Source organism: Somniosus microcephalus, chromosome 31 (genome assembly GCF_052327205.1).
Source record: "Somniosus microcephalus isolate GS21.2 chromosome 31, FLI_Smic_1.0, whole genome shotgun sequence".
Classification (NCBI taxonomy): domain Eukaryota; kingdom Metazoa; phylum Chordata; class Chondrichthyes; order Squaliformes; family Somniosidae; genus Somniosus; species Somniosus microcephalus.
Genome location: NC_141017.1, coordinates 10,521,602 through 10,540,137, shown reverse-complemented (window position 1 = coordinate 10,540,137; position 18,536 = coordinate 10,521,602). Strand labels below are relative to the sequence as shown.

General features: G+C 46.8%; 1 protein-coding gene across 1 annotated transcript in view; it reads right to left on the bottom strand.

The window, feature by feature from the left end:
- Nucleotides 1-16,220, bottom strand: part of LOC147097574 (CD209 antigen-like protein C) — a 73,916-nt gene extending 57,696 nt beyond the window's left edge. The window contains exons 1-2 of the mRNA XM_085971521.1: nt 16,081-16,220; nt 15,224-15,343 (exon numbers count right to left, since the gene is read on the bottom strand). Coding sequence (XP_085827647.1) covers nt 15,224-15,343; nt 16,081-16,168 — 208 coding nt within the window. The 5' untranslated portion in view covers nt 16,169-16,220. The remainder of the gene's footprint in view (nt 1-15,223; nt 15,344-16,080) is intronic.
- Between the last annotated feature and the right edge of the window lie 2,316 nt (nt 16,221-18,536).

The following is an 18,536-nucleotide window of genomic DNA, read 5'->3' as shown; positions in this document are numbered from 1 at the left end:
TTAATCCTGTCTCATTACACAGGACCAAATCTAAGGTTGCTTGCCCCCTGGTCGGTTCAGTTACATACTGCTCAAGAAACCCATCCCTAATACACTCAATGAACTCATCCTCAAGGCTGCTCTGCCCAATTTGGTTTGTCCAGTTAATATGATAATTAAAATCCCCCATAATTATAGCTGTTCCCTTATTACAAGCCTCAACTATTTCCTGATTAATACTCCGTCCAACAGAGCTGCAACTGTTCGGAGGCCAATAGACTACACCCACTAGTGTTTTTTTCCCCTTATTATTCCTTATCTCCACCCAAACTGTTTCACTATCCTGCTCCTTTGACCCAATATCATTTCTCTGTATTATAGTGATTCCTTCCTTTATTAACATAGCCACCCCACCTCCTCTCCCTTCCTGCCTGTCCTTCCTGATTGTTAAATAACCTGGTATGTTTAATTCCCAGTCATGGTCACCCTGCAGCCATGTTTCTGTAATGGCCACAAGATCATACCCATATGTCATTATTTGTGCCGTTAACTCATTCATTTTGTTACGAATGCTACGTGCATTCAGATAAAGAACTTTCAAATATGTTTTGTAACACTTAGTTCCTGTTTTTTCCCTTTTTAGGACTTTACTTTTTACTCCATACCTTCTGTCCCTTCCTGACACATTCTGTTTTTTAATTCCCCCACTGCTACTTAAGTCTATGACCTTCTCTGTTGTCATTTCTATTATTTGCTCTCTAGAAACCTCCCCCCCACTAATTAGTTTAAAGCCCTCTCTACAGCCCTAGTTATATGATTCGCCAGGACTCTAGTCCCAGCACTGGCCAAGTGGAGTCCGTCCCAACAGAACAGCTCCCTCCTGTCCCAGTACTGGTGCCAGTGTCCCAAGAAGCAAAACCCATTTCTCCCACACCAGTCTTTGAGCCACGCATTTAACACTTTAATTTTATTTATCCTAGCCAAATTCGCTCGTGGCTCAGGTAATAACCCAGAGATTATTACCCTTGAGGTTCTGTTTTTTAATTTGACCCCTAGCTGCTCATACTCCTTTAATAGAACCGTCTTCCTTGTCCTATCTACGTCGTTTGTACCAACATGGACCATGACAACTGGATCCTCCCCCTCCCACTCCAAGTTTCTTTCCAGTCCAGAAGAGATGTCCTTAACCCTGGCACCAGGCAGGCAACACAGCCTTCGGGACTCCCGCTCTTGACTGCAGAGAACCCTATCTATCCCCCTAATGATACTATCCCCTACCACTACAACATTTCTTTTTACTCCCTCCACTTGAATGGCCCCCTGTACCACGGTGCTGTGGCCAGGTTGCTCATCCTCCCTGCAGTCCCCGCTCCCGCCCTCACAGGGAGTAAGAACCTCGATCCTGCTGGACAAGAACAAGGGCTGTGTCTCCTTCAACACTACATCCTGGATCCCTGTACCTTCCTCACTCGTAGTCACACCATCCTGTCCCTGAGCACGGACTACATCTGCAGTAATTAACTTCATAGGTGTGACCATCTCCTGAAACATAGAGTCCAGGAACTTCTCCCCCTCCCTGATGTGTCGCAGTGTCTGAAGCTCGGTCTTAAGCTCCATAACATGGAACTTGAGTTCCTCTAGCAGCAAACACTTGTCGCAGATGTAATCACCGTGAGCCTCAATGGGGTTCACCGGCTCCCACATCTCGCAACAGTAACACATCACCTGCTCCATTCTATATAATTAATTTAATTTCTTATTATTAGTTATGAAAACCCTGCCCGGATATATATGATAATATCACACCACTATTCAATAGGACTTACCAACTTAAAGGTATAAAAGAGAAGAGAAGGAAGAAAACCAACCAACCAGCTGATCACCAACCTCCTCCTTGAATACTGTCTGTGGAGCCTGTTTGGTTGACTCGTCTCGCTGCTCCACCTCCGCAGTGCTGTCTAAGCCTGGGAGTGGGGAACAAAACAGAGCAAAAAACACACCCTCACCTCCCACTTATCCGAACTCTCCCACTTAGCAAAACTCCAACAGCACTCAATGCACAAAGCACTCTGTGCACTGCACTAGCCCCTCCCCTTTTATACCCAGATTCTACTTCCTGTTTAAACTGCCCAAGAGTTTAAAAAACCCTTAAAAAATTAAACTTACTTCAAATAATTGACTTCTTAACACACTAAAATTCACAAAATACACTTAAATGATTTTTCTCCCACTTAGCAAAACTCCAACAGCACTCAGAGCAACTCACCTTTTCAGTTGCTTCTTGATGAATGGGAAGACATGAATTGACAGGGATCAATGGATGTGCAATGGGTGATTGGTTGTTTATAGGACTGCTTTGTTTTAGTGAGATTGCGGAGAGGAGTGAGGAGAGTGGCTGTTGGTGTGATTGCTACATTGGTCCAGTGCTGGCATCTAACTGAACCTTATAGCTATAAGGGAATCCCTGGCACCCGGACAGCAATGTGAGTGGCTGGTGCTGCATTGGGGTTGCCATATTCCTCTTGCTCTTCCTCCTCGGATCCGCCTGTAGACAGTGTGCACTCAGTGCCTTGTTCCTCCTGTGGTTCCTATCCTACACAATGATGTGCAGAGCGCAGCACACTACGATCATTCTGGACACCCAGGCTGGTGCGTTCTGAAGGGCGCCTCCAGATCTGTCCAGGCACCTGAAGCGCATCTTGAGTATGCCGATTGCTTGCTAAGTGACACATTTGGGGGTCATTTTCTTTTGTTGTACTGCACTTGGGCTTCATTGGTGGATTTCTCACTGGTGTTAGCAGCCAAATTAGAAGTGGATGGCCTTTGTCTCCTAGCAGCCACGCCTTAAGTCTGCTTGCAGGTCCTAAGACATCAGGGAGCCTGGACTACCGCAGGATGAAAGCACCATGGCAGCTCCCCGGGAATCTTGCGCGCACAGCAGCTGCACATTGATGGATTGGAAGCCCTTGCAGTGATGAATACTCCTGGTTGATCTGGGGTGCACATATTGCCATGCGTGTGCAGTCGATGATGTCCTGCACCTGTGGGAAGCCAGCCAGAGATGCAAACCCAAGCGCCCGCTCATTCTGACTGGCATCATCTCAGGCGATGTTGACACAATTGCCAGCCATATCAAACAGGCCATCGGTCATCTGTCTTATATATTTATGGGCCGCCAACTGGGAGACCCTGGATATGTCTCCAGCAGTGCCCTGGAAGGATCTGGAGGCAAAAAGGTTGAGGGCTGTGGTCACTTTTACAGCCTCTGGTGGCAACCAGGTCCAGAAGGGAGCAGGTCTTCTTCTAACAGGCTGCAGATGTCTGCCACCACCTGACACAACAACCTGAGCCTCCTGAAACACTGCTGTTCGGACATGTCAAGGAAACTCAGCCTCTGCCTGTACGTCCTGTGTTGCGGGTAGTGCCCCCTCTGCTGCCCACTCTGCTGCTCACCCCTTTGCTTCTCCCTCTCTGCTGCTCCCCTCTCTGCTGTCCAGCTACAGGTCACTCAAAAGCAGTTTTGATAGGTGGTCAGTACATGTGGAGAGAGAATCACAGAAATCACAGAAACCTCACAGTGCAGATAGAGGCCATTTCGGCCCATCGAGCCTGCACCGGCACATATCCCACCCGATCCCCGTAACCCCTACACCAACACATATCCCACCCTATCCCCGTAACCCCACGTATTTAATCCCCCTAACACTAAGGGTCAATTTATCATAGCCAATCAACCTAACCCGCACATCTTTGGACTGTGGGAGGAAACCGGAGCACCCGGAGGAAACCCACGCAAACACGGGGAGAATGTGCAAACTCCACACAGACAGTCGCCCGAGGCCGGATTCGAACCCGGGTCCCTGGCGCTGTGAGGCAACAGTGCTAACCACTATGCCATTTATGTCAATTAGCATGGCGGCAGGAAGGGAAGTTGGGTGGTTAGCAGTTTGGTGGGAAGGGTGTCAAGAGAGCAGGGGATGGGTCTCATGGACAAGATGAGATCAGAGAGTGCAGCAGGGGAGATAGGAGAGAAACTAGACAAAGACACAGGATCAGCACTCGGTAAGGGAAGAGCCTGGGGGCAGGTTTGGCCCGGTGTGCTAGGGGAAGGTACGGAAGCAGCAGAGGCAGCTGAACAGATGGTCTCAATCTTAATGACGAAGAAATCCATGAGCTCTTCGTACTGTTTGTTGCATTTGAGGAAGGAGTGGGCATGGGAGAGGGGTTTCAGGAGATGGTTGATAGTGGAGAAAAGAAACCAGTTTATATTTGCCATTCAGGGTGATCCTGGAGTAGTGGGTGGCTTTGGCAGAGGAGAGTGAGGTCCGATAGCACTTGATCTGTTCCTGCCAAATCTGGTGATGGATGGCTAAACTAGTTGTGGGCCAAATATGCTCAATCTGTGTCCCTTGCACTTGAAGGAGCAAAGGTGAGGGTCATGTCAGGGGGAATGATGCGGGCAGGAGCGAGTAATAGTTTTGTTGGGGACAAGACCATCAAATGTGGAGGTGAGTTTCTGTTTGAGCAGATCGTTAGCTGCAGAAGTATCATGGTGAGTGCAGAACTAATGTCTAGACAGTTGGCAGTTTCAAAGTGCAGTTGTCAGTAACTTGGAGGAGAGTTTTTTTCAGGAATGGATGCAGAAGGTAGTGGGGTTGGAAGGGAGTTAGGAGGTGCAAGGAAGGGGTCGGAAATGACCTAATCAGCGATCAAGACCATGGAAGTGGGAGGCTTCATGAGATGGAAAGATCAAGTGTCTGGCCGTGGTTATGGGGAGAGAATTTCTATGGAGGGAGAGGTTTGGGGAGGACGGGCAGGCAGTGAATTGAGAGGAAATAGGGTGAGGATAGATGAGATGGAGATTGAAATCACCAAGAATGAGAAAGTGTTCCATGCAGATACTGAGAGGGGAAAGAAGGATGTCTATCTCAATGAGAAACTCGGCACTGGGCTTGGGTGGGGTTGGTAGAGAAGACAAATTCTAAAAGAGACGAGGTGTGGAGTGAGGTGAGGCGGTCGAAGGAGGAGAAGGTATCAGACAAATAGCGGGAGAGACCAAGGTGTAATTTGGTGGTAAGAGCCACACCACTACCATGGCAGCTTGGGTGGGGCACGTGGTGGAAGGAAAATCCGGCAGGGAGGCTTCAGTAAGGGGCAAAGTCTCACCACCGCTGAGCCGAGTTTCAGTCAAAGCCATGAAGTCAATGCAACCATCCACAATAAGGTCGTGGATGACAAGGGCCTTGTTCACGAGCGAGTGGACATTCTGGAGGGAGGTGTGGAGGGGCAGTGAATGTTCATCTACAGGCGAAGTATAAGGGGGCAGTATTGTGTGAGGTGAGCACTGGTTTTTCAGCTTTGTTAGTTTCTGGCTAGTTGGTTACTTTTCTCCTCTGCTCTCATCTACGGTGACCTCCAACTTTGCCATCAACTTTCGGCTCCGCAACCGATTCTGCACATCTCCTGGATCTTCATTCCCATGGAAATAACCTCCCTCCTCCAATTCTCTACCCTTCGAATAGCTTCTGGATTTCACTCGAACTTGGAGCACATTTCGTCGAAGCTCCATGCCGACTCTACCCTATCTACGTTAACTTTATCCTTCCACAGGACCTTTGACTTTGACTCTGAACACCCTCCTATTGTCTCCTATCTTTTACCTGTTACTACCAGGAAATATGTATCCCAATAATTGCGACATAACCAAGCCTATGAAACTTGAGTTTTCCCTGTGTCCATTCACCAGCCGATCACTTCTATTTCCACTTTTTATTCCCACTTTTTTTTCTGTCTACCCATCCTTGAGTGCTCTATCCTGTTGCCTTTCATTTCTCCTCTCTCGGGTACTTTGCCCTCCCAAATCATTACCCCAACCCTTCATTACACTTCGGCCTTCTTACTCTCCTTCCACCGTCCCCGGCTTGACTCCCTCCTAGAGAAGCCTACAGCTTCCCTCTGTGCCTCTCTTGGAATCCTGCGAAGGGCCCATCGAGGCACTCGTCGCTGCCTCCTCACAAGCAGCAACCCCGTCTGCTCCAACTCTCTCACCAACCTTCCCGCTCAGCGCGCCCGCTGGGGGCTAATCTTGCCAATCTCCTCCCCGTCCAACTCACCCCTCCCAGTGCTGACCCTGTGGATTCTGGCAGGGGATCAGCAATCTTTGCATCTCCCTCCAGAATGTCCGTTCACTTGTGAACAAGGCCCTTACCATCCATGAGCTTATCGTGGATGATTGCATCGCCATCATGGCCTTGACAGAAACCTGGCTGAGGGGTGATGACACCTCCCCCCCTAAATGAAGCCTCCCTGCCTGGCCATACCTTCCACCACTGGCCCTGCTCAGACTGCCGTGGTGGCGATGTGGCTTTCATCACCAAATCACACCTTGGTGTGTCCCCCTACTCCTCCGCCACTTTCTCCTCCTTTGAGCTTCTCACCTTGTTCCACCTCCTCACCTCTCATTTAAAATTCTCATTCTCTACCGCCCACCCAAGTACCATAAAAATGTTATCACCGAGATATCTTCACTGCTTTCCTCCCTCAGCCTCTGCACCAAGCGATTTCTCATCCTCGGTGATTTCAACCTCCATCTCAATTCAGCATGCTCTCTCTCCTCTGAGCTCACTATCCTCCTATCCTCCCTTAATCTCTCCCTCCATGTAAACTCCCCAACCCATATTCACGGCCACCCCTTTGATCTTACCATCTCTCGTGGCCTCGCTACTTGTATCGTGTCAATCACAGATAAGGCCATCTCTGACTACTTCCATGTATTGCTCTCCACCCACATCCCACTTTCACCCTCCCCCCACTCCCGCCCCCCCCCCGAGCCTCCCCCACCAACACTACTTCCTTCTGTGTTCACTTCACTCTGAGAAAATACTCTCACCCAAATCACTTGCAACTGCAGTTACGAAATCCAAACTGTCCCGCCTTTGGCCCTCCATTCACCAGGACATTTCAGCAACTACCGATCTGCTCAACCACACCCTCACCACCAACTTTGATGTCCTTGTCCCTATTAAAACCATTACTCTCGCTCACCCTAACCGTTCCCCCTGGTATGGCCCTTATCTGCAACCTTTCGTTGAAGGGATGCAGACTTAAACGGATATGGTGGACAACTGGTTTAGCCATTCACCACCAGATCTGACTGGACAATATATATCAGGTCCTGCTCTTGTCTGACAAATCTGCTCACTATTCCAGGATCATTCTGGAATGCAAAGATAACCCCCTGACTTCTTTTCTCTACTGCAAACCATCTACTTAAACCCCTCTCCCCTGTCTCCTCCACCGTCACCTCCAACAACAAGTGCGAGGAGCTCATGGACTTCTTTGCCTCTTAGGTTGAGACCATGCCCCTGCCACTTCGCTTCCTTCCCCAGGCCAAGCTTCCTCTAAGGATCCCCCCTGCCCTAGCCCTGAACTCGCATCTTTCTCCAGTTTCTCTCTGATCTCTCCTCATGACCCCTCCGCACTGATCTTGTCCATGAGGCCCATTTCCTGCTCCCTCCATCCTATTCCTACTAAACTGTTGACCATACAACTTCCTTTTCTGGCTCCCATGTTAGTGGATATTGTTAACGGTTCTCTCTCCTCAGGTACAGTCCCCCTCTCCTTCAAATCTGCCATTATCATCCGTCTCATCAAAAAACAAACCCTTGACCCCTCTGTCCTTGCAAACTACCGCCCCATCTCCAACCTCCCTTTTCCCTCCAAAGTCCTTGAACGTGTTGTCGCCTCCCAAATCTGTGCCCATCTTTCCCGCTACTCCATGTTTGAATCCCTCCAATCAGGTTCCCGCTCTGCCACAGTCCCGAAACGGCTCTTATCAAAGTCACAAATGGCATCCTTTATAACTGTGACAAAGGTAAACTATCCCTCCTCTTCCTTCTTGACTTGTCTGCAGCCTTTGACACGGTGAACTCCTCCAACCTCCTCCAGCCCCTCTCCACCATCGTCCAGCTGGGTGGGAATGCACTCTGCCTGGCTCAATTCTTATCTATCTAATCATAGCCAGAGAATCACCTGCAATGGCTTCTCTTCCCACTCCCACATCGTTACCTGTGGTGCCCCCCCAAGGATCTATCCTTGGCCCCTTTCTATTTCTCATCTACATGCTGCCCCTCAGCGACATCATCTGAAAACAAATCAGATTCCGCATGTATGCTGATGACATCCAGCTCTATCTCACCACCACTTCTCTCGACCCCTCCACTGTCCCTAAATTGTTAGACTGCTTATTTGATATCCAGTATTGAATGAGCAGAAAATTCCTCCATTTAAATATTGGGAAGAACAAAGTCTTTGTCTTCGGTCCCCACCACAAACTCCATTCCCTAGCCACTGACTCCATTCCTCTCCCGAGCATCTGTCAGAGGCTGAACAACACTGTTCGCAAAGTTGGTTTCATGCTTGACCCTGAAATGAGCTTCCGACCACCTTCCAACCACATATCCACACCATAACTGAGACCGCCTATTTCCACCTCCATTACATCACCCGTCTCCACCCCGGCCTCAACTCATCTGTTGCTGAAACCCTCATCCATGACTTTGTTACCTCAAGACTTGACTATTCCAATGCACTCCTGGCTGGCCGCCCACATTCTACCCGACGTAAACTTGAGATCAGAGTCGGCTGCCCGTGTCCTAACTTGCACTAAGTCCCGTTCACCCATCACCCCTGTGCTCTCTGACCTATGTTGGCTCCTGGTTAAGCAATGCCTCGATTTTAAAATTCTCATCCTGGCCTCTTGAACAGCCCTGATTTTAATTGCGAAACCATTGGAGGCCGTGCCTTCAGCTGTCTAGGCCCTAAGCTCTGGAATTTCCTGCCTACACCTCTCAACCTCTCAACCTCTCCTTCTTCCTTTAAGAAGCTCCTTATAACGTGCCTCTTTGACCAAGCTATTGGTCACCTGCCCTAATATGTCCTTATGTGGCTCGGTGTCAAATTTTGTTTTATGACACTCTTGTGAAGCATCTTGGGATACTTTACTATGTTAAAGGTGCAGTATAAGTACAAGTTGTACACCTATTCAAGAAAGGAGGGAGAGAAAAAACAGGGAACTACAGGCCAGTTAGCCTGACATCAGTCGTCGGGAAAATGTTGGAAACCATTGTTAAGGAAGTGGTATCAGGGCACTTAGAAAATCATAACATGATTAGGCTGAGGCAACATGGTTTTATGAAAGGGAAATCTAGATGAAGGGACCGAATGTAACGTATCCAAGTTTGCTGACGATACAAAGCTCGGTGGGACAGTAAGCTGTGAGGAGAACACAGAGAGTCTGCAAAGGGATATAGGTAGACTGAGTGAGTGGGCAGTAAGGTGGCAGATGGAGTATAATGTAGGGAAATGTGAGGTTATTCACTTTGGTAGGAAGAATAGAAAAACAGAATAATTTTTAAATGGTGAGAAACTTTCAAATGTTGGTGTTCAGAGAGATTTGGGTGTCCTTGTGTCAGAAACACAGAAAATTAGCATGCAGGTACAGCAAGCAATAAGGAGGACAAATGACATGTTGGCCTTTATTGCAAGGGGGTTGGAGTATAAGAATAAGGAAGTCTTGCTACAATTGTACAGGGCCTTGGTAAGACCACACCTGGAGCACTGTGCACAGTTCTGCTCTCGTTATCTAAGGAAGGATATACTTGCCTTGGAGGCGGTGCAACGAAGGTTCACTAGATTGATTCCTGGAATGAGAGGGCTGTCCTATGATGAGAGATTGTGTAGAATGGGCCGATACTCTCTGGAGTTTAGAGGAATGAGAGGTGATCTCATTGAAACATACAAGATTCTGAAGGAGATTGACAGGGTAGATGCTGAGAGGCTGTTACCCCTGGCTGGAGTGTCTAAAACCAGGGGTCACAGTCTCAGGATAAGGGGTAGGCCATTTAAGACTGAGATGAGGAGGAATTTCTTCATTCAGAGGGTTGTGAATCTTTGGAATTCTCTGCTCCAGAGGGCTGTGAATGCTGAGTCTATGAGTACATTCAAGGCTGAGATAGATAGATTTTTGGACTCATGGGGAATCAAGGGATATGGAGATGGGGCAGGAAAGTGGAGTTGAGGTCGATGATCAGCCATGATCTTATTGAATGGTGGAGCAGGCTCGAGGGGCCGTGTGGCCGACTCCTGATCTTCTTATGTTCTTATGTAAGTTGTTGCTATTGTTGTTATAATCGGGATGGGAAGGTGGTTGGCGAGGTTTCCCCGGGGGTGCACTATGTGTGAAGCAAGAGAAGGATGAGGCAGATAGGGTTGCTGCTTGTCAAGAGGCAGTGACGGGTTCCTCAATAGACCCTTCGAGAGAGGCACAGAGGAAAGCTGTGGGCTTATCCAAAGGGGATACAAACATGTCACAGTACCAGGAGAGTAGACTGGGTTGGAGCAGGAATTGTGATTTGATCAATGAAAGGTGACATGACTGGATGACAGGAAGGGGAGTAGACAGGAGAGAAGAGAGGAGCTAGGAGAAAAAAATGGAGATAGAAGTAATGGGCTTGGGTCTGGAGTGACATGGAAAACACACAAGGGAATGGAGATTAAATTCCTCAGCCCAAAGCTTCCAATGACCCTGTTGAGTGGCCAGAAGTGAAGCGGGGCGGGACTTCTCGCTGCTCTTTTTCTGTCTCCTTGATCCTCTCCCAAATCCTGTGGATGGGGTCATTGGGATATCCAAGGTGGGCACAGACAGCTGTAGTTCCCCAATGGAGGTGTTCGCCCCACTGAGGAGGTGGATGTTGGAGTGGCTCCCTTAAACTTCATGATGGGGCCCAGAGGCCCAAATCCAAAGATAAGTGTTTGAAATTGCTGCCCTGCTCTGCAGGGAATAGAGGATAAACTCTGTGAAGGTAATCGATCCTTTCAGGATCAATCACCTCTGTGTTCATTATTCATGGAACTTCTCCAGCACAAACTGAACCGTCGCTCATTCTCATCATCGTGCCTGCCACTGGGTCTATGAGGGACACCATGGACACAATTCCTGGGCGAGTCCTGGAAAGCCCCAGACATGTCCGCATTCAGTGCGATGTAACGGGGCAGGTCATAGAGTTATACAGCACAGAAATCGGCCCTTCGGCCCATTGTGTCTGCACCGGCCATCAAGCGCTATCTATTCTAATCCCATTTTCCAGCACACGGTCCGTAGCCTTATATGCTATGGCGTTTCAAGTGCTCCTGTAAATGCTTCTTGAATGTTGTGAGAGTTCCTGCCTGTACCACCCTTTCAGGCAGTGAGTTCCAGATTCCAACCACCCTCTGGGTGAAGAACTATTCTTCAAATTCCCTCTAAACCTCCTGCCCCTTACCTTGAAAGTATGCCCCCTGGTTATTGACCCCTCTACTGAGGGGAAACGTTCCTTTCTATCTACCCTATCTATGCCCCTCATAATTTTATACACCTCAATCAGGTCCCCCCTCAGTCTTCTCTGCTCTAAGGAAAACAACCCCAGCCTGTCCAGTCTCTCTTCATAGCTGCAGCACTCCAGCCCAGGTAACATCCTGGTGAATCTCCTCTGCACCCTCTCCAATGCAATCACATCCTTCCTATAGTGTGGCGACCAGAACTGCACACAATACAATACAATACAAATCGCTTTATTGGCATGATAAGGTACATCTTATGTTGCCAAAGCATCAAAATACATTTATGGTTGAACACATAAACGCGGTTCCATTCATACAGTGTATAAACAGGTATATCCCTGAGTTTATAAATATACATCCAGCTGTGGCCTAACGAGTGTTTTGTAAAGCTCCATCATAACCTCCCTGCTCTTATATTCTAAGCCTCGGCTAATGAAGGCAAGTATCCCATATACCTTTTTAACCATCTTATCTACCTGTCCTGCTGCCTTCAGGGATCTATGTACATGCACGCCAAGGTCCCTCTGATCCTCTGTCCTTCCGAGGGTCCTACCATTCATTGTGTATTCCCTTGCCTTGTTAGTCCTCCCAAAATGCATCACCTCCCACTTTTCAGGGTTAAATTCCATTTGCCACTGTTCTGCCCATCTGACCAACCCGTCTATATCATCCTGTAGCCTGAGGCTTCCCTCCTCGCTATTTACCACTCCACCAATTTTCGTGTCTTCTGCAAACTTACTGATCATACCTCCTACATTCATATCTAAATCATTAATGTACACTACAAACAGCAAAGGACCCAGCACCGATCCCTGCGGTACACCACTCGACACAGGCTTCCAGTCACAAAAACAACCTTCGACCTTCAACCTCTGCCTCCTGCCACTAAGCCAATTTTGGACCCAATGTGACAAATTGCCCTGGATCCCATGGGCTCTTAACTTCTTGACCAGTCTCCCATGCGGGACTTTGTCAAAAGCCTTACTGAAGTCCATGTAGACTACATCAACTGCACTACCCTCATCCATGCACCTAGTCAACCCCTCGAAAAATTCAATCAAATTGGTTAGGCATGATCTCCCCCTGACAACGCCATGCTGACTATACTTGATTAATCCTTGCCTCTCCAAGTGGAGACTAATTCTGTCCCTCAGAATTTTTTTCAATAATTTCCCTACCACTGATGTTAGACTCACTGGCCTGTAATACCCTGGTGTATCTCTATTACCCTTCTTGAATAATGGTACTACGTTAGCTGTTCTCCAGTCCTCTGGCACATCCCCTGTGGCCAGAGAGGATCTGAAAATTTGTGTCAGAGCCCCTGCAATCTCCTCCCTTGCCTCACACAGCAGCTTGGGATACATCTCGTCTGGGCCTCGGTATTTATCCACTTTTAAGCCCACTAAAACCGCTAGTACCTCCTCCCTCTCAATACTAATTTGTTCAAGTATATCACAATCCCCCTGCCCGATTTCTATGCCTACATCGTCCTTCTCCATAGTGAACACAGATGCAAAATATTCATTTAAAACCACACCCGCATCTTCCGGCTCTACACACAGATTGCCACTTTGCTCCCTAATTGTCCCTACTCTTTCCCTGGTTATCCTCTTGCCCTTAATATACTTATAAAACACCTTGTGATTTTCCTTTATTTTGCCTGCCAGTGCTTTTTAATGCCCCTCTTCGCTCTCCGAATTTCTTTTTAAGTACCCCCCTGCACTTTCTATACTCCTCTAGGGCTTCCAATGTTCTTAGTCCTTTGTATCTGCCAAAAGCCTTCCTTTTTTTCCTAATCCATTCTCGTATATCCCTTGACATCCAGGGTTCCCTGGGCTTGTTAGTCCCACCCTTGACCGTTACGGAACATGTTGGTGTTGTACTCTCTCTATTTCCTTTCTGAAAGTCTCCCACTGCTCTGATGTGAATTTTCCTACAAGTTGCTGATCCCAGTCCACTTTGGCCAGATCCTGCCTTATCATATTAAAATCGGCCTTCCCCCAATTTAGAACCTTTATTTCCGGTCCATCTTTTTCCTTTTCCATGACTACCTTAAATCTCACCGAATTATGGTCACTGTCACCAAAATGCTCTCCTACTGACACTTCTACCACTTGCCCGGCTACATTCCCTAGAATTAGGTCCAGTACCGCCCCCTCTCTTGTAAGACTTTCTACATGCTGGCTCAAAGAGCTCTCCTGGATGCACTTTAAGAATTCCGCACCCTCTAAGCCTTTCACACTCTGACTATCCCAGTTAATATTGAAGTTGAAATCCCCTACTATTATTACCTTATTATTTCTACACTTCTCTGAGATTTGCCTACGGGTCTAAGCGGGGCAGCCCTTCAATTAAGCACAGTTTCCCAGGGGAGCTGAAAGGGGTGGAAATTCTGCTGATCTGGACTCCACACTAATAACAATCACCAGTCACCTTGCAGTTCTCCACATTCCCACAGATCAGAATTTCTACCCTCGTAAATCCTTTTAAAAGTCAATTAGACAGTTGCTTGAAAAAGAGGAAGATTAAAGAGTGCGGGGAGCGAGGAGCAGTGGGATTAGTCTAGGCGGCTCACGTGGCCTCTGCTTCTTGCTGTCACAGTTCTACTGAACGCAGGCTCCGTCCAGTCAGCTATTAAAATAGCTTTGGGTTCTTTGTACATCACAGGACTCCGAATTACATTTATTCATGAGGCTCCCGCCTGAGTCAAACAAGAGTCTCAACTGCCCAAGAAAACAGCAGCATTAAGATGTCTGCAGGCCAGTGAAAGAAGAGGAAGTTTACCGCTTGGATTTTAACTCCCATCCTGTCTAGTTACTGCTGGGCCGAAGGAGGTAAAAGTCCCCCTAATATGTGTGTCTTTTCTCTAATGCAGTAAGGAGCTTCAAACCCTCCCCAGGAGTCTAAAGATGTGTCCAATTCACTGTTAGATCAGTGAGCCTGTATTTACTAAAGGTGTTGTTATGTGTCCTACCCCACACTGTCGAGTAGGATCACCTTTACTATTATTGATCCCCAGTCCCACTACTGAATTAATATTGGGCCAAATCTTGCTGGAGTGAGGCAACTGGCAGTGTGCGCCATTAGTTAGACTTTTCCTGCCCCCTTCAGCTCAAAGGTTTTTTGCTCCATAACTTGCTGGAAGTTCGAGGGCAACGGGGCATCTGAGACCTTAGTGAACGACGGGACCACCAGTGTAGCTCCTTAACCAATGAGATTTAAGGATTGAAAAATGAACTAGGAATGACTGAGAAGAGGGTGAATTCAATGCCAACAATAGATTGGATTAAGAGAGAGAGGAGAAAGAGAAAGGAAGGAAAAGTAAGAAAAACATTTAAATTTAAAATTTAACATTTGTAAAATCTCCAAAAACAATTCACGACCTGAAGGAATGAGACTTCACAGTTCAATTGTTCACTTTCTGGGCCAGAGAGGTTGACTGGCACTCATTAACAATAATCACAATTTTAAAAGATAACCTATGCCGTTAATTACTAGACTTAATTTTCTGAGCTGGGTTTAATGGACAATTATGGGCAAATGCAGAAACTTCAGGAAACTCATGGGGAGGTTAAGGGCGAGATACAGTTTTTGCGAGGCTAACGGCGGATCGGCGCAAATCGTCCAGCAACCTCTGGCGATTTGCAATTCACAGGGTATCTCTTCCTCGCCACAAGATGTCGGCCAATTTGTACGTTAATAATGGCGTGCGTTTTTCACACAGTTATTGTTTCAGCAAATTCTGGCCCGATACCTACATTATTAATGCATGCTAATTCATGCACAGCTCTGAATTAGCTTTGTTAACTCTCATTGCAGAATTCACAACAGTAAGTTCCATAGTTTCAAATATCACAAAACTTACACAGTATAACTGCAGTGCCAAGAATCACTACAGACAGCAGGATGGAGAGACCCAGGAGAATGTAGATGATCAGAGGTGACCATTTTCCTCGGACAGGCTCTGTTGATCGGACACCACGCTCTGCAAAGTGTAAGTGAAAGTCATCACTGCAAGAATTAGAGGAAACCGTCTTGTGAAAAAAGCTCCAAACCTTTTCTCGTTTGGACCTGGAGAAGAGGCAGAGGAGCCGAGTGTTGTTGTCAACACTGGAATGTTTTAAACTTTGCACCATTGGGTCTCTCGAACACACATTTCTTCAGTACAAGAACATTCATCAACAGCAGATTAGAGAGCTAAACTGGGCAGGAAACTGAAGCGGCGCAAGTTATGGACAGTTACAAACAACAGGCACAAAATATCATTTACTCAGGTAATCTGCAGGGTACAAGGAATAAAGACCATTTGTTCATCTCACCCCTCTGTCCTCATCATTTCTTCAACATTTCACCATCCCTCATCCAGCATCTTTACATCATCACCTTCCTCGCAGATTTCAGTGTGAGCAAACAACACCATCAGTTAAAGGGATGGTCACGGGGGGTTTCTGACCCCACTGCTTTATTTCACTGTGTGTTAACAACACCATCAGTTAAAGGGATGGTCACGGGGGGTTTCTGACCCCACTGCTTTATTTCACAGTTCAGATCTAAATCCATCAGTTTTTGTGAAGAGGTGGAATTTCCTGACAACACGCTCTCCCAATCAACGAGAAATGACCTTTTCACTGTTGTTAATTGATCTGAATGTGTTAATAAATTCGAGCTAATTAACTCAAACTGAATGAACTCTACAATAATGATCAGATCACTGATGTGTACCTGGCTGCAACTCCTCCTGTTTTCCTCTGCCTCCTATTAGTTGATCAGGACAAAAATCATTGAGATTTTGATAATTGTCTAGCTCCATGTCACCAGCTGGATGAACTTCTTGTCTTTGAAGAATGTGTGAGAGGCTGTTAGAGAAATGAGACGTTTTGCCTCACTCAGTTCCTCTTGCTGCACTTTCAGTGTTTCTCTGATAAACCACAACTATAAATATTTTCTGATGGACACACACTTCTGTTTTTAGATGATGGGTTTAAATGGCAATGCCCTGAACTGAGGACCTTGAGGAGTCTGTCAGGCATTCCTGTCCTAAACATACTCTCAGACCGAGGGCTTTTATACAGATCTCTTTGGGTTTGTAGATATTCACTGTTGTAGGTTCTTTCTTCCGCTGCACACTATTCCAGAATAGTATGTTGCCTCCCTGATGCCAGGGTCAAGGATGTCACTGAGTGGCAGCAGGACATTCTGAGGGGGGAGGGTGAACAGCCAGATGTTGTGGTCCATCTCAGTACCAATGGCATATGTAGAAAGAGGGATGAGGTCCTGCAAGCAGATTTTAGGGAGCTAGGAAAGAGATTAATAAACAGGACCACAATGGTAGCAATCTCTGGATTACTCCCGGTGCCATGTGCTAGTGAGTACTGAAATAGGAGTATAGAGCAGATGAATGTGTGGTTGGAGAGATGGTGCAGGAGGGAGGGCTTTAGATTCCTGAGGCATTGGGACCAGTTCTGGGGGATGTGGGCCTTTTAAAAGCCAAATGGGTTGCACCTCAACAGGGCCTGGAACAATATCCTCGTGGGGCGGTTTGCTAGTGCTGTTGGGGAGGGTTTAAATTAGCTTGGCAGGGGAATGTCAACCTGAGAGTATTTTCAGAAAGGGGAGAAGCAAAGCTGGAATTTAAGGCAGAAAACTAGAAAGTGAGCTTGGAATGCAGAGGAAACAAAGGCTAGAAAATAGACAAGAAAAGAGTTTGGCAGTGCTTAATGTTATATACTTCAATGCAAGGAGTATAGGGAATGAGGCAGATGAGCTGAGGGCACAGATAGACACTTGGAAGTATGATATCATAGCTATTACTGAGACATGGCTGAAAGAAGGGCAGGAATGGCAGCTCAACATTCCTGGTTACAGGATTTTCAAATGAGATAGAGAGGGGGGATAAAAAAGGAGGGGGGTCACAATATTGGTTAAAGAAACAATTACAGCTGTGAGGAGGGATGATATGTTAGAAGGATCATCAAATGAGGCCGTATGGGTTGAACTGAAGAACAAAAAAGGGCCAATCACACTGCTGGGGCTGTACTGTAGACCCCAAATAGAAGAGTAAATATGTAGGCCAATTTCTGAGAAGTGCAAAAACAATAGGGCAGCAATAGTCAGGGGTTTCAACTATCCCAATATTATCTGGGATAGAATCCGTGTAAAAGGTATACAGGACGCAGAATTCTTAAAATGCATTCAGGAGACCTTTTTTAACCAGTACATAGCAAGCCCAACAAGGAGGGCGTGGTTCTCGACTTGGTTTTAGGGAATGAAGCTGGGCAGGTGGAAGGGGTATCAGTGGGAGAGCATTTTGGTGGTAGGAATCATAATTCAGTTAGATTTAGCATAGTTACGGAAAAGGGAAAAGGTAGACTAGGAGTAAAAGTACTTAATTGAGGAAAGGCCAGTTTTACTAAGCTGAGATGCGATTTAGCAAAAGTGGACTGGAAACAGCTACTTGAAGGTAAATCAGTGTCACAGCAGTGGGAGGCATTCAAGGTGGAGATCGTGAGGGTTCAGAGCAAATATGTTCCCAAAAAGAAAAAGGGTGGGACTCCCAAATCCAGAGCCCTCTGGATATCAAGGGGCAAAAAGGGTAGGGTAAGGCAAAAAAAGGGAAGCTTATGTCAGATACTGAGAGCTAAACACTGCAGAAAGCTGAGAGGAGTATAGGAAGTGCAGGGGTGGAATTAAAAAGCCAATTAGGAAAGCAAAGAGAGGGCATGAAAAAATATTGGCAAGTAAAATCAAGGAAAACCCAAAGATGATTTATAAATACATCGAGTAAGAAGATAACTAAAGAAAGAGTCGGGCCTATTAGAGACCAAAAAGGTAACTTGTGTGCTGATGCGGAAGATGTGGGTTTGGTTCTTAATGAATACTTTGTGTCTGTCTTTACTAAAGAGAAGGAGGATGCAGACAGTGTAGTTAAGGAGCAGGAGTGTGAAATATTAGATGAGATAAACATAGTGAGAGAGGAAATATTAAGGGGTTTAGCATCTTTGAAAGTAGATATATCACCAGGCCCGGTTGAAAAGGCTGTTAAGAGAAATAAGAGAGGAAATAGCAGAGACTCTGACCATCATTTTCCAATCCTCTTTGGCTACAGGTGTGGTGCCGGAGGACTGCTAACATTGTACCATTGTTTAAAAAGGGAGAAAGGAATGGACCGAGTAATTACA